Genomic DNA, 26,139 nt, shown 5'->3' on the forward strand with positions numbered 1-26,139 from the left:
TTATTATCATTTAGATTGGTTTATATCTTCATTTGCATCCATATTTTGATACTTCAATCTTTTGTTTTATGGTGTAGTTGTATGGACACAAACTAGGTCAAATTGAAAACCTATATCTCCTAAATTTAGAGAGGACTGGCTATCTAATATCTATATAAGAGAGCTCAAAGTCATAGCATGCGATCTAACCATCGGGAGTTAATTTCTCACCGATAAAGATCAAGATGGCCGCTACTCGAGCTTTACAGCTCTCCCTCGTGTTAATAATGTATTTATTTTCCTTGGAGTCCAAAATAGTAGTGGCGAGATCAGTCGAGAATTCTCATGTACTAATTAATGTGACGCATGAGTCTGGAAATGGTATGGAGAAGCAAGAGCACGTAGTTCAAATGTTAGAAAGGTTAGCATGTTTTAGAATTTTTTTATTTCCTTTTAATATAGCTACCATATATATATATTGGTGCAGAGCATCTAAATGATTTAACTTCAATATAAGCAGGAGTTTGAATGGATCAAAGGTGGGGTCGTGCGGAGCGGGGAACCCCATTGACGACTGTTGGCGTTGCGATTCTGAGTGGGCTAAGAACAGAAAGAGGCTTGCTGAGTGTGCCATCGGATTTGGCAAAAACGCCATTGGAGGTAAGAATGGCAAGATTTACAGAGTTACTGATCCCGATAATGACGACCCAATCAATCCTCGACCGGGCACTCTGCGCCATGCTGTCATCCAGACGGAGCCTCTCTGGATCATTTTCGAGAGAGATATGAATATTCAGCTGAAGCAGGAGCTGATCATGAACAGCTACAAGACTATTGACGGTAGAGGAGCCAAAGTCCATATTGCCAATGGAGCTTGCATTACAATACAGAATGTGAATAACATCATCATTCATGGAATCCATATCCACAACTGCAAACCTACGGGAAATGCAAATGTGAGGAGCTCACCCACACATTATGGGTTTAGAACTATGGCTGATGGAGATGGGATTAACATCTTTTCGTCAAGATCAATCTGGGTGGATCACTGTTCGTTGTCAAGCTGCGCAGATGGGCTGATCGATGCAGTCATGGGGTCCACTGCTATCACCATTTCAAACAACCTGTTCACTCAACATGACAAGGTGCTGCTGCAAATAGATCATTCTCTTTAATTTCTTTGACACTTGTAACACATGTACATACTATATATTAAGCTGTGTCTATCTCAAAGTAATTGGTTTCTTTCCCAGGCGATTCTCCTAGGAAACAGCGACGAGTATACCCAAGACGTCAAAATGCAAGTGACAGTTGCATTCAACCACTTTGGAGAAGGGCTTGTTCAGCGCATGCCCAGGTTTGAACAAAATGATCTTCGTTAAACTAGATGAGGGGCTTTTTATCCATCTGAGTGTGGTATTCATATTGTGATGCAGATGCCGACATGGGTATTTTCATGTGGTGAACAATGATTACACAAAGTGGGAGATGTACGCAATTGGTGGAAGTGCAAATCCCACAATCTACAGCCAGGGGAACAGATTCCTTGCTTCCGACTCCCACAAGGAGGTAATTAGACTAGAAAGATTACGTGTTCGTGTGACTAGTTATAATCTAATGCAGGTATTCAGACGTAGAAATAGACTAATATAAGTATATAAATGTGCAGGTGACACACCGGGAAGATTCAACGGGGAATTGGAAATCAGAGGGAGATATGATGTTAAATGGGGCATTCTTCAAAGAATCGGGAGCCACGGGGATGTCAAACTATGCCAAAGCTTCGAGCATAGAGGCAAGGCCTTCGTCCTATGTGCCTTCCATCACTGCTAATGCGGGTGTTCTAACTCTCTAGCTTCCCAACCATCATCACCACATGACTCAATTAAAGCTTCTCACTTATTTTGCTCTCTTTTGACGTCGAGATTCTCTCATCACTTCAGAGAAATGTCTGAATAATACACCTCCCAAATTTCAAATATATCAATAAATTCAATTCATGTTGCAGAAATTCATTTACATTGAAAAAAATGGAAAGCTGAGAATAGTGAAATCATGCGTGAATATGAAATGACCCTAGCTATAAAGGTCACTAAATCCCAACATTGTACTGTGGCAATTCGTCAAATAGTTGGCAAACAGGCTCTGATACCACTGAGATGACCCTTAATGAAAGAATACTAAATTTCACAAATAGTAACCATTACCAGCTCAACTAGCTATAACAGATTTAATAGATCAGGATTGATACTATTAATATCCAGAATTAGGTCCTATCACAACATAACCAGTACTTCTTATTCCCAATAATAATCCTGTTTGAAAGAATAACATTTCGGGTACAACTCTAGTTGAATTGCAAAATGATAAATGAATTATTTGTTACCCTTGATAACCAAAGAAATATTAATCCGAACCTTATATGAGGTGCTGTTGACGAAAAGAACTTTCCCCTAAAACTGGTCCGGACTGGTTCGTCCTTATCCGTTCATGAAGTTTGCATCTCCAACATGACCCGAAAGGTGGAAGATCAATGCCTCTTGCCGGCGGTTTGCGGCACGGTCGGGATCTGCCTAGAGTTTAGTAATTCTTAGGGTTATCGGTGTTCTTGCCCTGCGGGTTTCCAGACTGTGAACCAGTCGGATCCATCTCAGGGCTGCAAATCCTCTGAAGCGCCAAATTGCAACTCCAATTACAACGTTCTGCTGCTTGGAAACTCTATCGAATTCGTCTACTGGTGAAGCTCAGACCTGCGAGTTATTATCATACCTTCACGAAATGCTTTCATAGGTACTTAATCTTGTTCAGAGAATCGCACTTTTTCACATGTTAATAATCGTTGTCTATCGCTAATGGAAAGAGTGGTAAGTCGGCTTGGGATCTCCTCTATCTGCCCGCGATCTGTTCCTTCCACTTACTGTCTGCTTGCTCTGGGTCTTTGAAAACTATATTGTTTTACACTGAAATGCCAATCTGGCTATGGATCGAGCCGTCGGGGTGCAGATATAACCAAATATCAACTCACTCGCAAATCCGACCAAGTATGGGAATTTATGCTTACAAACGTGTTCCCTACTCCTCCCAAATTTCTCCAAATCCGCCGTAATTAGCTGCTTCTTCTAATGTAAATGAATCACAAGATTTGGTGTAAATGAATCACAAGATTTGGCATTAGCCACAGATCTCCGTCCTCTACAGTGTTGTTGATGGAAATCGAAAGTCCTTAATAATCTGAAGCCATTAAAATCTTGGTTGGCAACGAACAAAGGCGGTCCTATATTGCAGCTATCTCTATTCTACAAATAATTCACACAATATTCCTTCCACGTTGGCCCTTGGCCACAGATTCCATCCCGATGAAATGACTGCAGTGTCACCTCCAATCTGCAATAATTCGGATGATATTTCACACCCTCAAAATCGCGTACCAATTGAGAGTTATCGTTCTCAATGGCCAACTATGACAATTGTAGAAACCCTAGGTTCCACAAAGCACCCGTGATTGAATCACAATCTGAAGATGAAAGAGAGATAATCAACTGCATGATTCGAATGGAGCCCCGGGGTGCCTATTTATCCTTTTCTCTCCACCTTCTCCAGAGACTTCTAGAACAATTTGATCTTATCTCATAAGTGACTTTATTAAATATTTTCCAAGTCACTTTATTAAATACAAGGTCATCTTTTAATATTTATTTATTTAATTAAAATAACTAATTAGTCGTCCTTGGACAACCATTAATTAAATTAATTAAATTGAACTGTCACCAAAAAATTGGGGACATGACAGTCCGCCCTTCTTGAAATTGCTTGTCCCCAAGCAATGGCTGAACCATGAACCAATCAGTATGCCTGGGTCCCAAATGTAAATCTGTGTATCATCCCAATCCTCATCATACTCCCGTGGAGAAATCATCAATACCAGTAACTGAGAAACTGTACTCAACATCCAAACAAGTGACACTTCTGATGAGATCATCTGAAAACCAACTGTAGATGTCAGTAGAAGAAACCATGCTGCGGAACTCAAGCCAACTGAAACATCAACTCTATCAAAACTCAAACCCCTGTCAACATGACACCTGCACCCAACTGCACTGTAGATATGACAACAGCCATAGGTACCTGAATTACTGCCATCAAATCCAATCTCTGAAAAATTGCTCCAGGTGTGTCGATGCTGCAGGCCGAGTAACTTGCTACTACCAGTTTTATTTTCAAAAGATGGTGCCAATCTATCCCCTAATGGATGATAAGAAACTGGAGCCAATCTACATCTGCGTGAAATAAAATCTTCTATTTCTGTGTCAAAAGAAAAGTGATGAGCGTACCCTACCGTATAATGCCGGTAAGAACCTCCAAACTCTGCTGCTAGCTCATCATCACTGAACTGGTAATCAACATATGGCTCCAATCTCTGACTCCGAGTGCCTGTAGGTCGGATAGGTTCCTGTGCATTCTGCTCAACAAACCCCTCCTCGAGACCCCCGTGAGGTAGCATAGTAGAAAGGACCCCTATAATCTTCTCAACCAATCTGCAAATAACACTAGTATCTTGGATGAGAACACCTTCTGTCACCTTATGCGTGTCCAAATGAACACATGCACTATCCAGCAAATACTCCATGAACGGTTTAGTGCAGTAAAAATTATATGAGGAAGCATCAATATACTTCCCTACACACCACAACTGATCCTCCTGTGAAGGTGGCATACCCCACTGTACCACACTATCAACTAACTAAGAAGAATCAATCTGGAAACTTGACTCTACCGGTATCCCAAATTCATTAGAACTAGCTACTACCAAATCTTGAATATATGTGTCGGCCTTAACAATATGCTCCTTAGTAGTAACTGTGGAAGTGTACTTACCATCATCCACCTCAGTAGTCAAATGAATTGGGTTTGGGGCTGGTTTTGACCGCAAATGCTCCAACTCCACGGTCACCTCCTTCAACTGAAGCTGCAACTTCTGTAGATCTCGTTGTGTGTCCTCTAATGCCTCAGTAGTCGCTATGAGCTCTTGGGAAAGCTCACTCACCTCCTCTTCATGATCCAAGAGTGCCTTATAGGCTGTACTTCCCCACTCAACCAAGTGATCACGGTCGGCTACCAATCGTAAATAATCTTGCTTCAAAATTTGAACAGCTTCACGCAAGGCATGAATCTTTGCCAAAGAAAAATAACCACCGCTGGACTCATCTGTCATAGAAGAACCCCAACCAGTAACAGCCAACAACTGACGAGCAGTATCAAAATGCTCACAAGTGATAGCAATGTCTCGCTCACTAACTTTCAACTGGCTAGTCACACGATGGCTCTGACTGAACTGTCTCCAACAATCTTCTTCTGGAGCTCTTAAAGGAGTATCCTCAATATTAACATCCATATCTCGTGAATCATCTCCAAGGTCCATATCAATATCCACATTGTCAAAAATTGTAGTACTGCTGTCAAGCTCTTCTATACCTAAAGAATCTGTCAAGGAAGCTGAATCTTCAAAACTATCCACTTCATCCTCCTGGATGTCATCAAGGTCAAAACGATCCTGGGACTCATCTGTACATGCTTCCAAATATGAAAAACCTTCAACACCTTTCAACAAGGATGGTCGACTGGAAATATGAACAAAACCCAACAACGGTGCATAAAAACTAATACCAACATCGGATGTTCTGCTGGCACAAGGAAAGATAACACCGTATATTTTGCTAATCAAATCCATGATAGTACTCAAACAAACATTTATACTATTGAGTGCTCTCCAGTCAATTGAATCCCAAACGCTGTTGAAACATTCTTGAGTCCATATTCGTAAACAAGGAACAACTGGTAACTCAAGCAAACTCCTTACCTAAGTAATGTGACCAATACCAACTAACTTCACATACCTGTCTGCCATTGTCCTTGTATCCTGGATGTGAATGCAAGATGAACTTGTAGCATTATCAGCAACCTCATATGATCCCTCTTCCGTCAAAAATTGTGTGCAAGATGAACTTAAGCTTAGCTCCATGTCGTGCTCATTCCCATGTCTCTCCCAGTCCTGTAATGCTAAAGTTGCTCGAGTGTCCTCAAGCTCGCAAGTAAGCTTGACAACTTCCTCCTCCTTCCTCCTCAAGGCATCTGAATAATCTTTGGTAAGGCTTAGAAGATGATCACGGTCTGATAGAAGATGCAAATAGCTCAACTTCGTCGTTCCCATTCCTTCACCAATTGCATGTAAGTCACAACAAGAAGATTTTGCTTGAACTCCCTTATGTCTTCCTTGTAACTGAATCATCTGGATGTGCTCTTCTAACATCTCCCGCATCCTGTCATGATGAGATAAAGAAGCCACAATACTATCTTTGCTTACCTTCAGCTGGCTGGACAAATCATGTGAAGTACTGCCATTCTCATCCTCATGTGACGAAGCATCTAACTGAGCCTGGTATTCTCTCTCAGCAAAATCATAAATGCTCGATGTCTGCTCATTTTCACCAGGTATCTCATCATCATGCACAATGACATCTTCATCATCATCTGAACTCACTTCGCTGTAATCATTGCTTGTCAGAACCAAACTACCTTGAGTACATGAGACATCACCTTCGGGAAACTTGTATTCAACTGTCTCAACTTGAGTGTCAAGTTGATAGTTACTATCCATTAGCGTAATGTCCTTCATCACTTCTTCCTGAGGCTGAACTGAAACCTCTAGCTGATTGCACACCTGTTTCTCGAACTCCTCATTAAGGTTCCTCGTAACATCTCTCTTTGTATCAGTCAACGCTTTGTGAGAATATGTGCCAAAATGAAATCCAGTTGATTTATTTACCTTAGCTGGGACGGACAGCCTGTCAAGCATATGGTGGTGTTTAACCAACAGTTCAGACATGTTATGTTTGATCTTTCTGAGCTCATCCTGAATACCTGAATAGTCCTCCTTTCCACAATTTCGACTCTGAATACTGCGTCTATTACTTGTCCGAGGTTGTGTTCTTGGAGACTTGGTGTTGTACCTGTCCATCTTGGTTGAAGTAGAGTGCTGATCACTCATGTAATTCGGTTCTCACCCCACAGGATGGCAAGAAAACCGCTCTGATACCACTGAAATGACCCTAGCTATAAAGGTCACTAAATCCCAACATTGTACTGTGGCAATTCGTCAAATAGTTGTCAAACAGGCTCTGATACCACTGAGATGACCCTTAATGAAAGAATACTAAATTTCACAAATAGTAACCATTACCAGCTAAACTAGCTATAATAGATTTAATAGATCAGGATTGATACTATTAATATCCAGAATTAGGTCCTATCACAACATAACCAGTACTTCTTATTCCCAATAATAATCCTGTTTGAAAGAATAACATTTTGGGTACAACTCTAGTTGAATTGCAAAATGATAAATGAATTATTTGTTACCCTTGATAACCAAAGAAATATTAATCCGAACCTTATATGAGGTGCTGTTGACGAAAAGAACTTTCCCCTAAAACTGGTCCGGACTGGTTCGTCCTTATCCGTTCATGAAGTTTGCATCTCCAACATGACCCGAAAGGTGGAAGATCAATGCCTCTTGCCGACGGTTTGCGGCACGGTCGGGATCTGCCTAGAGTTTAGTAATTCTTAGGGTTATCGGTGTTCTTGCCCTGCGGGTTTCCAGACTGTGAACTAGTCGGATCCATCTCAGGGCTGCAAATCCTCTGAAGCGCCAAATTGCAACTCCAATTATAGCGTTCTGCTGCTTGGAAACTCTATCAAATTCGTCTACTGGTGAAGCTTAGACCTGCGAGTTATTATCATACCTTCACGAAATGCTTTCGTAGGTACTTAATCTTGTTCAGAGAATCGCACTTTTTCGCATGTTAATAATCGTTGTCTATCGCTAATGGAAAGAGTGGTAAGTCGGCTTGGGATCTCCTCTATCTGCCCGCGATCTGTTCCTTCCACTTACTGTCTGCTCGCTCTGGGTCTTTGAAAACTATATTGTTTTACACTGAAATGCCAATCCGGCTATGGATCGAGCCGTCGGGGTGTAGATATAACCAAATATCAACTCACTCGCAAATCCGACCAAGTATGGGAATTTATGCTTACAAACGTGTTCCCTACTCCTCTCCAAATTTCTCCAAATCCGCCGTAATTAGCTGCTTCTTCTAATGTAAATGAATCACAAGATTTGGTGTAAATGAATCACAAGATTTGGCATTAGCCACAGATCTCCGTCCTCTACAGTGTTGTTGATGGAAATCGAAAGTCCTTAATAATCTGAAGCCATTAAAATCTTGGTTGGCAATGAACAAAGGCGGTCCTATATTGCAGCTATCTCTATTCTACAAATAATTCACACAATATTCCTTCCACGTTGGCCCTTGGCCACAGATTCCGTCCCGATGAAATGACTGCAGTGTCACCTCCAATCTGCAATAATTCGGATGATATTTCACACCCTCAAAATCGCGTACCAATTGAGAGTTATCATTCTCAATGGCCAACTGTGACAATTGTAGAAACCCTAGGTTCCACAAAGCACCCGTGATTGAATCACAATCTGAAGATGAAAGAGAGATAATCAACTGCATGATTCGAATGGAGCCCCGGGGTGCCTATTTATCCTTTTGTCTCCACCTTCTCCAGAGACTTCTAGAACAATTTGATCTTATCTCATAAGTGACTTTATTAAATATTTTCCAAGTCACTTTATTAAATACAAGGTCATCTTTTAATATTTATTTATTTAATTAAAATAACTAATTAGTCGTCCTTGGACAACCATTAATTAAATTAATTAAATTGAACTGTCACCAAAAAATTGGGGACATGACAGAATAAAAGGTACAAACAAAAAATGATATTGTTCTTAAAGTATTGATTGAGATAATCTTGATAAAGTGTAAATATTTCATTTATGTACTACCGTTTAATATGTTTTTTATCCAATTTTTAAAAAATGGTTTTAGGTTGATTTATAACAGTTTAATAGTATATATTTCTAATATATAATCCTACATCTTATTTATCATATTGTAAACCCTTTTTCCTTTTATTTGTTAAATTACATATTATTGATTGTCAAAGACTCCAAGTTTTTAGAAATACTCTAGAAAGACAACTAAATGTAAGGTCCACATTCTCTAGTGTGAACTCTTTTAAAAAGAAAAATAGGTGTCTACTCGCCATAAAGATATGTGGGTATTGATTGTAATGCAATACTTTAATTCTATTTAATGTGTCAAATCAAAATATTCTAATGTTCATTACAAATATAAATTATTGGTCAACAATTGCTTTGAAGTGAATTAATTTAAACCTCAATCTCTTAAAATGCCACAATTAGATGGATCATTGCATAGACATTGCAAAGTAACCTACCAATGGTAACAAAAAAAGGCAGGAGTTTGTGTGTTTATGTGTCAGAATTCAATTTTAGAGTTACATATAAGCAATGTGAATTTGGTCTTGAATTTTATAGCATGACGATCCAGACAAAAGGACATGGAATATAGGAATCATGAATGTATGTATGTGAATGCAACCTAGATGTCCAAGGGTATCATTAGAGCATGTAAATATTGAACAAGAGAGGGATCTTAGGTGAGCTCTTTTCATTTTGAATAAATAACAATGAATGAGTTTAGATAAGAAATTAAATATAATTAATGATAAAATTACTCAAGACATGGCAATAGAAACTATTATAGTTCTTCAAATCTACTTTCAAAGTACTATCATTTTTTTTAAAATGATCTATATTAAGGGTCTAAATTGGAACAAAAAAAATGTTATTTTTGTATTTTGAATTTATAGCACACCATTTCATATACAACCTATAATATTATATTTTTTAATATTTCAAATATAATTTTAGTAAACAATTAGTTAACACTACATGTTTCATGTCAAAAGAATTTATTGATTTTCTAAGTTTACATCTTGAAACATGGAAAACAATAATACTCTCCTAGATTTTAAATTTATAAATAATTATCTTTTTAATATATAATATTTAGACTAAAAATTAGGAGGGAGATATACTCGAGTATTTAGAGGATGAGTTCAATATAGATATATAAAACATAGAGCAACGAACATAAAATAAGATTAATAAATGAAGAGTGATATGCTGATATATAAAAGGTTGGAGACCTAAGAGGGAGATAAAATTAGAAATAGATGGACCTCTCTCTCTCTCACGCTCTCTCTCTCTCTCTCTGAGAGAGAGAGAGAGAGAGAGAGAGAGAGAGTGGGGGGGGGGGGGGGAGCTCAAAGAAAGTAAAGAAAGAGAGTATGTGAGTTAAATTAAGTTTTTCTTTCTATCCACCTAGTACAAGATTTGTATTTTTTTCTATGTCGACCTAGAGTTTTTAATTTTTTAAGCCTATTTTTTTTCTAATTACAGTTTGAACTATGTTTTTTCAATATATTTTTAACTATTATTTTGTTAAAAACTATCTAGCATAAAAAATACTTATCTATGTACATAAAACTAACTACATCAACATGTAAACATAAAACTAATTAAGGTACATTAAAAAAAACCAAACTTTCATTGAAAAAAACTAAACATTTACTAAAATTGACTAAATATTCATTAAAAATAATTAAATATTCATAAACACAAAAAAAAAAAAAAGTACATACCTAAATACTCCAAAGATCAACATGTAAACATAAAACTAATTAAGGTACATTAAAAAATAACCAAACTTTCATTGAAAACAACTAAACATTTACTAAAGTTGATTAAAATATTCATTAAAAATAATTAAATATCCATAAACACAAAAAAAAAAAAAAATACATACCTAAATACTCCAAAGAAATCAAAAAAATGGCAGATCGAGAGGTTGATGTAAGCTATGATGTCATGAACTTTTCTCTAAGCCCCCTAGTCCACCAACTCATATAAGTAAGAATGATAAAAAAAGAAGAAGATAAAATGGTGAATTTAAACTTTTTTGTCCACTCATTCAAAGCCCCCCTATCAACATTGGTAAGGGGGATTGATTTGAAGCCTCTCTACTAGGGGCTTCAAATGAAGCCTGTAGAGCTCTTCATTCAAAAGTTGGGCTTCATTTGAAGCTTCTAAAATACAACATTCCCATGTTCCATCTGATTTCTTCATGATGGAAAGTGGAAACCATTATTGTATCGCTACCCTCTATGAAATGAAAGGATGATCAATATACTCTATATGTGTAAAATATATCAGATGCCAAGTTCTTTCTAAACAAATCATTTTTTATATTTATCATTTTGATCAATGAAACCTATAAGGGGATAGTATAATAAACCACACTTGTGTTGGTTATCTAGTATCCCTTATTTTAAAGAAAAAATAGTTCTCTAAAGTTAGATTAAAATTTATTTGGTAAAATCATGGTTTAGGCAAGAAATGAACTAGTTAACTATAGTTTATCTGTATTCCAATTCATGATTATATGTAAATGAGCACCACATTGTCTTATTTGTTTTCAAATTAACAAATTGATGATGAACAAGAAAGTGTTAATGAACACTTAACATACAAGATGCAAAACAGAACTCCCTTTATCCAGTATTAGAGACCTCCCTACAATTTAGACTTTACAAACATTGTGCAAAGGAAAGTAAAAAATGAAGTTAACATTTTTCAACCAAAGTTAATGGACACATAATTATTTTTGTATAAAATGTCAATCAAATTTAAGCCACCAAAAAAATTATGTTTATTTAAATATTTCACCTCTATACCTAAATCACATTATATATTTCTCAATGAATTTCGAAAGTAGATAGTAAACTAAGAATGAAATGATGAAAGCCTCTCAAAATCAAGTTACAAGTTAAATGCTTAAGGTCATTTAGTGTAAATAGTTGCACAATAAAATAAAAGAGAAAAATAGAATGTCCTTCGCTAAAAAATAGAGGTGAAAAAATGTATGGTGTTGGCTAAGCAATAGACAAAATGCTCAAAGAAGAAAAAAGTAAAACCATTTTTTTTTTTTCATATTCATACAAACAAAGTGATTTTTTCACAATTTTTTAACTTTTTGTTATCACAAAGTTTTTAGACCATGAAGAAGAAATGTTAAACACTTTAGAAACATCTATGGTGTTTTCCTTTTTTTTTTCTGAATTTTTGTTAATGGTACATTTTGTCTTGAGCTTAGCCACATCCCAAATGTATAATGGAAACAAGGTCAACTCCAAATAAATAAAGCCAATTTTCAAAATGATTGCAAATTTCAATTGCATTGAAATTACACTCTCTATGAAATATTAACACTAGATTTAATCTACCATAATAATTGTCCCAACTTACATTTTTGTTGTATCTTTCAGCTTGTAATAGAAAATGCTATTTTTTGGCACCCTTATCATCATAGGAGTCTAAGCATCCCTTATGCGATTCTTGTTGTGGTTCAAATAAGACTCTCTTAGATTTTCTTATGCTAACACAAGGAGCCTTCGATTCTTATCCAACATTAGTGGGATTCAACCTTTTCCCTGTCAATAATTTTTTTTTATCTTGCCGTATGTGCATCCAAGATAATCTTTAGACCCTATTGAAGGGTGTTATTTCTTGAGTACGCATGGTCTATTAATTTTTTTCTATACCTATATGTGTGATCTTCACCTTTTTCATCCATTAAGGTGGATATAATCATTTATTTGTATCTTGGAAACAACTTCTTTTGATTGGAATATTGTACTAGGTAGGATGATGATTTATTACGGCAATTGTAATTGCATCCCAAGGAAAAAAGTGAGAATTTTGGAAATATAGAGCCAGATAGTTTTTGCAAGCGATAAGTATGTAATTATTCTTTATATATATTTTTTTATCATTATTCAAGAATATTTTAGTTAAAATACATTTAGTAGGATGTGTAAAATGTATGGATTTCTTGGATCCTAGTGTAGACATTTTAGTTCTTAATATATATATCAATGTCTAATATTTTCATGTAATATCTCTTATTATATAAAATTATTTATGAATCTATAATATATCTATTGATATAAAAAAAAAAAAAATCATACATGTAGAGTTTCTAAATATTTATTAATTTGGTTAATTATAGAATCACGTCTCACTCTTTTTAGAGTTTGTCTTATAACTTTTGCAGTATGCTAGGAATAATTTTATTTTTGGAGAGTTTACCTATCTAATTCATGATGTTTCACCTTAGCTAGATTTCATTTCATTGTCTTAAGAATATGTGAACCACATACCCATCATGAGGTTACAATGGGACAAAAATCAAAGATTCATACTATCACCGTTATTCATTATAAGGTTTGGTAATTTAAATTCTACATCTCATGACCTCCACCACTACACACTATAGTTATTGTTGAAAATAGATTGATACAAGTATGATAAATATGTTTCAATCATTGTTTTCTCACTAAACTCAAACGTGCTTTTTCTTGTAAGAAAATTGCTTATACGATTTAAGTACTATTACCTATTTGATTGATGAAGAGGATTTGATCAAAAGATGTAATAATAGCACCTAGAAGAAAGGTTGAATTATGATATAAAAAGTAGTACAAGAATCAACTAAGATAGTGATATAATAATGCATTGATAATCTACTTAAGGTTACAAAGGTTGGTTACAATAAGCAAGTTCAGAAGAACAAGTTAAACAAAGTTTTTTTGCCAATCTTGACCAAATGGATAGTAGATTCTTAGAAATGTCAGTGCAAGCCGAGTAGTAAATCAGTTGGAGCTGAGTAAAAGTCTATTTTAGTGTATTTTGAGAAAAATAGTAGATGCAGAGTAAAGTTTAGTTGATGTCGAGCACCAATAAACTTTAGTCGATGTCGAGTGATTTTATAAATGATGCCAAGAAACTTAGAATGTGTCGAGCATTAGAAGCAAGTTAATGCCGAGTGTCAACATTATTAGAAAGATCATGAATTAGATGGATCTGAGCTAGTAAGTATTTTTTTCTTGGATTGTATGAACTAGGTGGAAGATAATATTGATGAGCTGGTGGCACAAGTTTCATGATAAACCATTTTGAGGCAAATTCAAAGAGGATTGAAGGAGAAGTTTCTAGAAGTGATATTGAATAAGGGGTAGATTCATTGAATCCTACATAATCTGTCCTAACCCTAAATTTGATGATGGAGAATGAACAACAAAGGATCATAATTCACTATTTATAGGGATGGATGGTCAGAAGAAAGGGTTGTCATGTATGAGAACCTAAGAAAGACAAGGAGTCAAGGGTATTGCTTCATTTAGTGACCTAATTGAGAGTCTGCATTGGCATGTTAAGAAAAAAGGCTTAAGGGTATGAATGCTGAAAGGATGAACAAGCTATCAGAGCTAGAATGTATGAAATCCAAGAAGAATAGATGATTGAAATAGAGATCTGTAATCTAGAAATGGAGTTGTAAGTCGTTATCAGATCAAACCTTAGTGTTACTCTCTAATAATTGTATCATTCTACAGTAAATCCTTTGGATTAAGTTTGACATAACAATCATTTGTAAATATTTTAACCAAGTGACATTCCAAGTGAATGGTCTAAAGTCCTCTAACAAGTCTCACTCATAATAAGGTGATTGAAATCCTTTAATAGGGTCACATTTAACATTGTGTATTGTAACCTTTAATAGGTTTGGCCTTTCATAGGGCATCACTTCAAAAGAGTGAAAAAGAGTACCATATTACTCATGGTTTTTACCAAATTGGGTTTCTATGTAAATCATTGTTTCAGATGCATTATTGAATTTGTTATGTTTCATGTTTATATTTTTGCAAATTGATTTGACAGTAACCTACAAGCTTTATGTGATTGCATTATCTTATGGATGCATGCATGATGATAAATGTTTTATAGGTTCACTAAGCTATGAAAAGTTGTACTTATACATCTAGACCTTGAATAATTGATTCACTCCCCGCCCCCTCTCAATTATTCTAAAGAATACTAACAATTGGAATTAGAGCCATTTGCTTAAGAGGACTAATTTGAAGGTACTAGAAGCATAAGATCATGATGTCAGAAAGAGATGTACCCAAGCTTAACAGAGATAACTTTCGTGCATGAAAATTTTTGATGAAGCTATACCTTGGAGGACTTGGAGATCATGCACGATCTACCATTAATATTGAGCATGTTGATACTATTGGAGCCTTAACTATTGAAGATTTGAGAAAGAAAAAAGAACACAACCAGGCAATGTTGGAGATTGCCTCTACCCTAAGGTATGCTAAATTTGATGATATCAAAATTATTGATGGTGTAAAGAAAATGTGGAATGCTTTACACACCATCTATGGAGGAGACAAGAATGTTCTAAGAGCCAAAGTTGAAAGTCTCAAAAGTAAGTTTGATGATATAAGAATTCAAGAAAGTGAAGATGTTGTTAATTCAATAAGAGGAACTATTGGTATAATAAATGATGATATTGTACTAAGAAAAGTTTTAAGAACACTACTGGCCATATATGCTATTAAAATTTTTGCAATACAAGAACTGAGATGTTTACCAGGGAATAATCTATCTCTTGAAGGACTGGTAGGTAGGCTCACTACTTTTGAGCTATCTAACTTTGATAATTACAAACCTAAAAATATTGAATCTACTTTAAAAGCTAAGTTGTCATTGAAGGAACCTGATAAGAAGAAGAAGAAAAATAAAAAGTATGTGTCCAATGATAGTGATATAGATGAGGAGGATGTATATAAACTTGAAGCACTAGTGGCAAGGAGATTTCACAGAGGTAAAGGAAAGTTTAAAGGTAAATTACCTATCTTTTTTCCAATTGCAATGTAGTTGGTCATGTTGCTACTAGATGTCTAGTGAAGAAGAATTATAGAGGTGGTGACAAGTACAAAACTAGAATAGATGAAGACAACATGGATTACAAAGATAAAGGCAAGATGTCTTGCTACATTGTTGAAGAGGGAAAAAAAGATGAATCTAATGAACATGATGATGAAGTGGTGTATGTTGCAATGAAGGATGAATCTGATAAAGATGAGGCAACTGCACTTGTGTCTTATTTGAATAAGAATGACAGATGGATCATTGATAGTGGGTGTTCACATCACATGACTAGAAATAAAAGTAAGTTTATTAACTTGAATTGTTATGATGGAAATAGTTTAAGGTTTGTAATGATGCACCATGCTTGATAAAAGGAAAAGGTTCTATCAAACTCAAAAAATATATATTTTATGTGACAATGCTTGCTATGTTAAAGGACTTCACTATAATCTATTGAGTGTGTCACAATTGAATAATTTAGGATGTAAGGTTGAGTTTGAAAACAAGATTGCTAAGATATATGATACTAATGGAAAACTGATTGGAAAGGGTGATCAAACTAGGAGTAATCTATTCTACCTTGATATAGAGGATGCTACTTGTCTAATTATAAAATATGATGATGTGTGGCTATGACACAGAAGGTTATGTCATGTTAATTTTGATAACTTCTTTAGTATCAATAACATCAGAAAAGTTAGAGGTTTTCCTAAGTTGAAGAAGCCTGATAATATAATGTGTAAATAATCTTAGTTAGTCAAAATGATAAAGTCAAATTTTAAGAGTAAAACTCATACCTCTAAAAGAATACTAGAGATTATTCATACTAACTTGTGTAGACCAATTGAAATGGAAAGCTACAAAGGAGATAAGTGCACTATGCTACTTGTTGATGATTATTCTAGAATGATGACACTTATGTTTTTGAAACAAACTTTTGATGCTTTCCAAATATTTAAGTGGTACTTAGCAAGAGTTGAGAAGAAAACATGTAAAAGTCTAAAATGTTAGAGATCTGACAAAGGAGAATAATTTACATCAAATGAGTTTGAGATGTTCTGTAATGACAAAGATATCAAAATACAATCATCTGCTCCTAGAACCCCTCCACAAAATGGAATTGATGAAAGGAGGAATAGGTCTATAATAGACTGTGCTAGGGCATTCATGATGGAGAAAAATGTTGCTTTGAAATACTGGAGAGAAGTTGTAAGTATAGTTGTCTATACCTTGAATCGTGTACAAGTCAAGAAAGGTACTCATTCAACACCTTTTGAACTATGGTATAGATACTCACTCAATGCAAAATATTTTAAATTATTTGGAAGAAAATGCTGTATTCTAAGGATTACAAGAATAGTAATCTAAATGCAAAAAGTAAAGAAGGTATATTCCTAGGTTGTTCCATAAGAAGTAAAGACTATAATTGTTTAGATATTAATAGTAACAAAGTTGTGGAAAGTGTAAATGTGATATTTGATGAATATACATAAGTATATAAAACTAAACCTATAAAAGAACTAGAAGAAGACAAATCATTTATATAATTTTATGAAGATATGCCTGCTAAAGAAGATGATACAAATCAAGCTACAAACCACCAACACAGTTTAGTAACTATCAAGTCACATGCTATGAATATAAAGATGCTAGATCAATAAGAAAAAAAAATGTTGAGAAATGATACATGCTCGCTAAGCATAAAAGAGCCTAAAATAGTAAAACATGCCTTAGAAGATTTGGACTGGAGTAAATCCATAGAAGAAGAGATTTAAAAAATTGAGAAAAATAGGACATGGACTCTAATTCCTAGACCAAAAGACAAAAATTGTTATTGACACCAAGTGGGTATACAGAAGTAAGCTAGATGAAATTGGTGAGGTCATAAGGAATAAGGAAACATTAGTTTTCAAAGGATATGCACAAGAAGAAGTAATTGACTATGGAGAAACATTTTCTCCTTTTGCTAGATTAGAAGGAGTAAGAACTTTGCTCACTTATTCTGCATAAAAAGGTTTCAAAGTTTATGAAAATAGATGTTAAATATGCATTTCTAAATGGCATATTAGCGGAATAAGTTTATATTCAGAATGGTACAAGAGACTTAATAATTATCTTGTGAAAATTATATTTGAAAGGACTGATGATAAGAACAATCTATACATGAAGGCAAAGAAAGACAAAGGAATTTTTTTATCTAAAGTTTTTGTTGATGATAGCATATTTGGAGGTCAAGATGCTTTATGTAAGGCCTTTACAAATGAAATGAAGCAAGAATTTGAGATTTCTATATTTGGAGAGATCAAATTCTTTGTGGGTTTGCAAGTACATTAGATGAAATATGGTATATACATCACTCGGTCAAAGTATGTCAAGGAGATACTTAAAACTTTTGGATCGCAGAATTCCAAACTAGTAAATAAACTTATGGTGATAGGACATAAATTGTCAAAGAATGATGATTCAGCTAAGGTGAGTTAAACATTATACAGGTCTATGATTGGGAAATTACAATATGTAGTACATAGTAGACCTAATATTTCATTATCTATAGAGATAGTTGCAAGATTCTCTACTGATCCTAGGGAGAATCATTTGATGGCAGTACGAAGAATAATTCAAGATATCTGAAAGGAATAGAGGAATATGGTCTATACTATAAGAAAAATGAGACATTTGAATTAAGAGCCTATACTGATGTTGATTGGGCTAGAAACATTGATGACAAAAAGCACTAGTGGACGAACATTTTTCTCAGGCATGATGTTGGTTACATGGACTAGTAAGAAAAAAAACTACACTTCACAATCTATTTCCAAAGTTGAATATGATGTTACTGTTATAAATTGTACAAACATTGTATGGACCAAACAACTACTCAAAGATATGAAGGAAGAGATCACTAAACCGGTGATACTTTATTGTGATAATACAAGTGCTATAAATATATCAAAAAATCTTGTGATGCACACAAGGACTAAACACGTTGTAATCAAGTGTCATCATTTGAGAGAATTAGTTTAAGATAAAGAGGTGAAGATGGAATTTATTAACAAAAAAAATAAAATTTTTGGTATCTTCACAAAAGCATTACCCATGGATGCTCATGAATATCTAAGAGGTAAACTAGGGGTGATACCCCTATCAAAGGTTATCTAAGTAATAAACGGAGTGTCCTGCATCAAACAAGATGATTTCCATATGTTACAAATTGATGTAGTCAATCTTACTTTAGCAGCTACCTAAAGTAATCAAAGAGCTGAAACTACAAATCAGTCACAAGCAAGGTGACATAGGAGAAACTGAAGAAGTTTATATCTGCATATTAAGATGAGAAGTCTTTGACATTGTGTCAAAGAGGGAGAAATAAAAGAGATTGAACAAAGAGGGAGAAATCCAAACAAACAGTATGAGGGAGAAATGCTAACTGCTAAGATGAAAAGTGTATCTACTAAATACTGTAGAAGTGAGATATAAGAAGTAATTTAGAAGGAGTCATAAAGATGAATTAATTGTTGATTATTTGTTGATTAGAATAGAAAAAAATTATTAATAGAGGGAGAGATTTCAATACAAGGGATTAATTTTTTTGGTATTTTGTTGGTCTTATTGTTTTAACCAAGTCAATTTGGATGATCAATTTGGTTTTCCATCAATGTCAAAGAGGTATATTGTTGAAAATAGATTGAGACAAGTATGATAAATGTGTTTCAATCATTGTTTTTTCATTGATGTCAAACCTACTTTTTTTTGGTAAGAAAACTACAAATATGATTTAAGTACTATTACCTATTTGATTGATGAAGAGGGTTTGATCAAAAGATGTGACAATAGCATCTAGAGGAAAGATTAAGCTATGATATAAAGAGGAGTACAAGAATTAACATAGATAGTGATATCATAGTACATTAATAATCTACTTAAGGTTGCAAAGGTTGGTTACACTACGCAAGTTCAGAAGAATAAGTTAAACAAAGTTTTCTTGCCAAGCTTGAGAAAATGGATAGTAGGTGTCAAGAAAAGTTAGTGCAACCCAAGTGAAAAATTAGATGGAGTCAAGTGAAAGCCTATTTTAGTGTATGACGAGAAAAAGAATGGATGCCGAGTAAATTTTAGTTGATGCCGAACACTAGTAAAATTTAGTTCGTGTTGAATGATTTTACAAAGGATGCTAAGAAATATAGTATGTGTCAAGCATCAAAAGAAAGTTAATGTCAAGTGTCAACATTATTAGAAAGACTGTGACTTCAATGGATCTGAGCTAACAAGTTCATTTTCTTCGATTGTGTGAACCAAGTGGAAGATAAGATTGATGAAATAGTGGCATATAATTCATGGTAAACTATTTTGAGGTGATTTAAAAGAGGATTGAAGGATAATTTTCTAGAAATGATATGGAATGAGGGATAGATTCATTTAATCCTACGTATTATGTCCTAACCCTAAATTGGATGATAGAGAATGAATGAAAAAAGATCAATTAATTCTCTATCTATAGGTATGGCTGGTTAGATGAAAGGGTTATCATGTTTGACAAACTAAGAAAGACAAGGAGTCAAGGGTATTGCTTCATTCAGTGACCTAATTGAGATTTTGCATTCACATGTTAAGTAAGAAGGTTTTAGGGTATGGATTCTTGAAGGGTAAACAAGCTATCAGAGCTAAAATGTGTGAAAGCTAAGTAAAATGGAGGACTGAAACATAGATTTGTGATATGAAAATAGAGTTGTAAGTTGTTATCATATCAAGCCTTACTATTACTCTCTAATAATTATATCAATCTAGGGTAAATCCTTTGGATTAAGGTTGACCTAATAGTCATTTGTAAATCCTTTAATTGGGTGAAATTCCAAGTGAATGGTCTAAAGTCCTCTAACAAGGCTTACTCCTAATAGGGTGATTGAAATCCTTTAATAGGGTCATAGTTAACAGTGTGTATTGTAAACTTTAATAGGGTTTGCCTTACATAGGGCATCACTTTAGAAGAGAAAAAGAGTAGCATGTTACTAATGATTTTTTCCAAATCAAGTTTCCACGTAAATTATTGTGTCAAATGTGTTGCTAAATCTGTTATGTTTCATGTTTACATTTATGCAAATTGATTTGATAGCAACCTACAAGCTTTAATTGATTGCATAATCTTATGGATGCCTTCATGATTGTAAATGTTTTATGGGTTTACTAACCTATCGAAAGTTTTATTTATACATCTGGACCTTAAATAACTCATTTACCCCTCCCTCTTAGTTGTAATAAAGAATTTCAACAATTATAGATTGTAACTTTCTTACTTGGGATAGAGGAATCTCTTTTATGTTTCCTACAATTTGTATGAACTCTAATTCTCTTCTTATATCCTCTCTTAATGAAATAACCAATTTTACTATAAGAGATGCAAAAATTGCTAAAGTGTATATACAAAATGTCTAAAAATCCCAATTCATAAGGATTCTTGTATATTTATGTCTTCTATCAATGAAATATATTATTTTACTATATAGTATATACAAGATTTCTTTAATATCCAATTCCTATGTCATCTTGTATAGTTGTGTCTCCTCTTAATGAAATACCCAATTACTATTTCTTCTTGTATATTTATGTGTGAACATTGATCTTATTCCTATGTCTGATATATTTATGTCTTCTCTAAATTGAATACAAAATTTCACTATAGAGGACTCTAAAAATTCCCATAGAGTATATACAAAATATCTCAAAAATGTGCATAAGGCACCATATTATAGGAAGAAAATAGGAGAAAAAGTATCCTGTAGGTTATTAATAGTCCCCTTAAATGAAAAACACATGATTTGTATACATTCCTTACGACATTCTATAATTATTTTTAATGAATTGGGAAACATGTTCTTTAATAAATTCTTTTAGAAGGGTAATCACTTATGCTTGATATAGAAAGAAATCACTATCAAAAAGGCACACCAAGAAAAATTTAGATGTTTTAACAACAACTTCCACAAGACTTGTCATTAAATCTATATTAATATACATCCACTATTTAATATTGATTATGTATTATAATAAAAGGAATTTAATTTGGATATAGAAATGGATATTTAGCCACTTGAAATAACTATAATAATGCCTATGACTTGGCCATGGGAGTAGAGCACAATCTAATTGATTCTAGAAAGACTCCACTAAGAGCTATTATGTTAGTATCATCATAAATGACTATCAATAAAAATTATAAGAAATTTCAAATACTCTCATAAAACCTTTACCTATTTATGTATGTACCCAATAACCTATGAAGTTGATATATCTAACACATCATCTATTCTTTCCAAGATCATCTATTTTTTCCAAGATTATCAATGGCAAATTTTAAAAGGTGTGTGGAGGAATGGTGAAATTTCAAGATTGAGGCTACTGCCATGCTTAGACTTGCTACCAAACTCGGTAATGTTAGGAGAACCACCCACTAGATGGGGAATATATTCATTTGGAAATATCTTTAAGAGGAAGCAAGAAATTCAATCAAAATTAGAGGAAATTTAGAAGGCCATGGCTGAGGGGGACCTTTCTACGAAAATAACCAAGGAAAAATAAAGTTACGGGAATCAATGGAAGGACATCACTTCAAATGAAGAAAAAATAATACGAGCAAAGATCAATAATTTAATGGTTAATGGAGGGAGACACAAATACCACTTTTTCTAGAGATCTACTTCCAAACACCAAAAATTAAATACTATCACCTCCTTATAAGATGAAAGCAATAATACTTTAGAAGATAAGGAGGAGATGGGAAGATGGAAAGTCATTTATTTTACTACTTATAGGAGATAGATATGAATGTGGGCACAAACAAGAAGGAGCTCATACAAAATCTCCCTAGCATACATTTAGTGAGGAGGATAATCATCTCATCAATCATAAAGTGCTTGAAGAGGAAGTAAAAAATGTTTTCTTCTCTATGAAAGCCTATAAATCCCTAGGACCACATGGGTTCCCCCCGACATTCTTTCAACACTTATGGGATATTTTCAAGGTGGATTTAACTAGGGCTAATAGAGACTTTTTTAGAACTGGTAAGATGCTTGGGGGACTCAATAAAAAAAATATTTCTCTTGTTCCTAATATCCAAGATCCTAAAAGGCTTTGAATTTTAAACCTATTAGTCTATATAATATGGTCTATAAAATTTTCTCTAAGATCATGGTTAATAGAACCAAACCTTTATTGGAGAGTTTTATTGCTTGGTCCCTCAAAGAATTTTTTTTGATGCTATTGTGGCTACTCATTAGGTTATCCATTCTATTGAAAAAAGTAGAATTCCTAGTATGGATCTTAAACTAGATTTCTCTAAATCCTATGATAAGGTTGATTGGGAACTCCTATACTTGGTTTTGCAAAAAAATGGCTTTAATCACAAAGTGGTGGCATTGATAAAGGTTATGGTGGAGACTATTAGCAATATTGTTATCGTTAATAGTACTCCATAGGGGTCTTTTAGGACTCTTAGAGGTCTTAGACAAGGTGACCCTATCTCCTCCTATCTGTTTATCATGGTTGCCAAGGTCTTGCATAGATCATTTTTTAAGATGGTAGATTTGGGAACACTCATTGGTGTTAAAGATGCCACTACCATTCCCATAATTATAATTCATTGATGACACTTTCTTATTTTGATATGCTTCTATTGTAGAAGCTAAAATATGGAGGAACTTATTGAATGATTAAGATGAGGGTTCAAGGAAACATATAAACTTAAAAAAAGTAAGATTTATTTCTTTAATACTAATCAAAATCTCTAGTAGTCGATACATAACATTTTAGGCTATTAGTTAGCTGATATCCCAACTACTTACCTTGGTCTTTTGTTGACAATAAAGGAGGTAAGTAACCAATTTTTGAACTCAATCTTAGAAATAATGTAGAAAAGACTTGTAGGCTAGAATGGAAAGAGTTAAGAAATGCTTCGACTACTCATTGCCTCTCTATAGGGTGTCCTAGTGTACTTTCTATCTCTTTTTAAAATCATTAGTATCATGAAGGAGAAATTAGAGAAGCTCCAAAGAAATGTTTTGTGGATAGGGAGTGAAGAGAGGAACAAACTTAGTCTCATGAATTGAGAAACTATCTGTAAGCCCAAGGATAAAGAAGGGTTATGGGTAAGAATAATAAAGGACCTAAAGAAAGATCTCCTTACTAAGGTTGGTTGGAGGCTCACTAAGAATAGGTTTGGGTAGAGTAATATTACAGAAGCCAAGTACCAAGGCAATACCCTATATATTTATTGTCTTCTAGAGACTAGTTGGCTACAAGGTTTTGAGATTTGGGACAAGGGTTAGTGCAAGAAGTTGGGTCTCACTTTTGGCCAAAAAATGGAAGTGCTTTTACTATTTTTGAAATATATTGTCAATTAATGCCAAAATTTTAGGCATTTAGAGGTTAAATATTAAAAAAATAAGAGATAAAACTTGTAGTGCTTGGAATCTCCTTTATGAATATGTAATTTATTTGTATACCCATATGATAGAGTTTTTTATGGCAGGGATCTTTAAAACTGCTTTTTAAAAATGTAAATGTTAGGACCGTACTAGACTCATGTATGGACACCATAATTTGACACAACTAAATGATTTTTTTTGAATCCTTTAAAAAGATGTTACCTGAAAAACCAAAGATTGATGAGAATAACATTCTTTAATAATTTATTGAATATTATAAATAAATAAAAAATTAATTCACAATTAAGATAATTTCTAAAAACTCTCGTGTATGGACACCATAATTTTTTTTTTTTTTAAAGATTTCTTTTAATGTTCAAAAGAATTGTGTGAAGATTGATGACATGTAAGTTAATTTAAGAAATATGAAAAATTAAAAAAAATATTAAAGTTTTAGTGAATCTCACTATTTTATGTTTAAGAGACACTTTTGATTAATAAATAATGCAAAAATATCAAATGAACTCATAACATTATAAAATTTACATTTTTAAAATTAGAACACAAAGACCTATAATGGGTTTTCATTTTGTCGAAAAAATCAATGGGGAAGACTGTATAAAAACTATGACAATCCCTTAAATTGTTGATTAATTGTCTTACTAAAGATTTGATATATAAAGGCATAGGCTTGGTCCCAACAAGCCTATACCATGCCTTTCCCCAAGGAAAAACTTGATGCCAAAGGGAAATTCTCACCCATGCCATCAGAATCAGGGTTCCAATTTTCTAACTGATTTTCTATTCAAAAATTGGGTGCCTGATTCTAGTATAGTCATTTTACAAATCGAGCACCTAATTTAGAATTGGGTACTTGATTGTTTAAATATTGGGTGCCAAATTTAAAATTGGTTACCAGATTCTTAAGTACCTGTTGGGCCCCAAAAAGAGGCCCAAAAAAGCACATTTCAATCACTGTAATGATTGATTGACAATTTCAAGTTGTAACAATGAATTTGTATCAAAATTATTTTATTTTATTGTAATCTTCTACAATGTGGAAGCTATTGATTTCAATTCAAAATTGGTGCAAACAAGGGATCAAAATAATGAAGAAAGAATAAAATAAAAGTTTTTACAAATGATGAGATTGCAACAAACAAAAAGAATGAAGCACAACATCAATGAGAGAGAAGAAAAAAATTAGAGAGTTGGGAAATATTTCTAAAGATAAATACATTGAGGATACCACGATGGGTAAAGAGGTTGAAGAAGAGAACCAAATACGAGGAGATTTAGGTCCACATTCCAATCAAATATTCAATAGAGGGGTGTCTCCAAAACATGAGTACGTTTGCATGATAAATTGGCAATTTTTTAGAAGCAAGTTACGATTTAAATGATTTAAGTTTTCTTCATGAGAATAATTATCAAATGATCATGCAAAAAAAAATTCCAATAAAAATGCAAGCCTCAAAAGAAATACCAAGACAAAATGAAAATGACATTCAAATTCCAAATAACATTGAAAATGAAATGCCAATTGCAAATAACAATGGTATGAATGTAGACATGGAAAGTCCAAGTATTGAACAAACATGTTTGAATGATATTGAAGTGCATGAACATAATTTTCATTTTTCTAATGATGTGCTAGATAATCTTCATGGATTGGTTTCATGGAGATAGATTAGGACACATGCTAATATATTATATACACATTTAATTATAGTAATAAATTTGAGTTTCAATGTCAATTGATATTACAACTAATTAAAATGTTTAAAATGCAAAAATTAATGAAAAAGATAGGATTGTATGCAAAACCCAAGAATAAAAATGAGTCTTTGAAACAAGTTATATACATTGTTCCTAGTGCCTTTGATGTTATGGGAAAGAGAAATTTTTCTAATGATGTGGTAGATAATCTTCATGGATTGGTTTTGTGGAGATAGTTTAGGACACATCCTAATA

The 26,139-nt window shown here is 33.8% G+C and overlaps 1 protein-coding gene across 1 annotated transcript; it reads left to right on the plus strand.

Annotated features, from left to right (window-relative positions):
- The first annotated feature begins 224 nt into the window (after positions 1-224).
- Positions 225-1,834, plus strand: LOC149569302 (putative pectate lyase 22). Its single transcript, XM_089816886.1, has 5 exons — positions 225-400; positions 500-1,124; positions 1,233-1,336; positions 1,416-1,548; positions 1,649-1,834. The coding sequence occupies exons 1-5, from the start codon at positions 225-227 to the stop codon at positions 1,832-1,834; spliced, it is 1,224 nt and encodes a 407-aa protein (XP_089673012.1).
- The last annotated feature ends 24,305 nt before the right edge of the window (positions 1,835-26,139 follow it).

Source organism: Cupressus sempervirens, chromosome 3 (genome assembly GCF_028749045.1).
Source record: "Cupressus sempervirens isolate cs-2001-9-10 chromosome 3, ASM2874904v1, whole genome shotgun sequence".
Taxonomy (NCBI): Eukaryota; Viridiplantae; Streptophyta; class Pinopsida; order Cupressales; family Cupressaceae; genus Cupressus; species Cupressus sempervirens.

Excerpts from the sequence above, each read along its gene's own strand:
- LOC149569302 (XM_089816886.1), top strand. The coding sequence starts at position 225 with ATGGCCGCTACTCGAGCTTTACAGCTCTCCCTCGTGTTAATAATGTAT. Across the intron at positions 1,125-1,232 it reads TGTTCACTCAACATGACAAG|GCGATTCTCCTAGGAAACAG; the intron begins GTGCTGCTGCAA and ends TTTCTTTCCCAG. Across the intron at positions 1,337-1,415 it reads CTTGTTCAGCGCATGCCCAG|ATGCCGACATGGGTATTTTC; the intron begins GTTTGAACAAAA and ends ATTGTGATGCAG.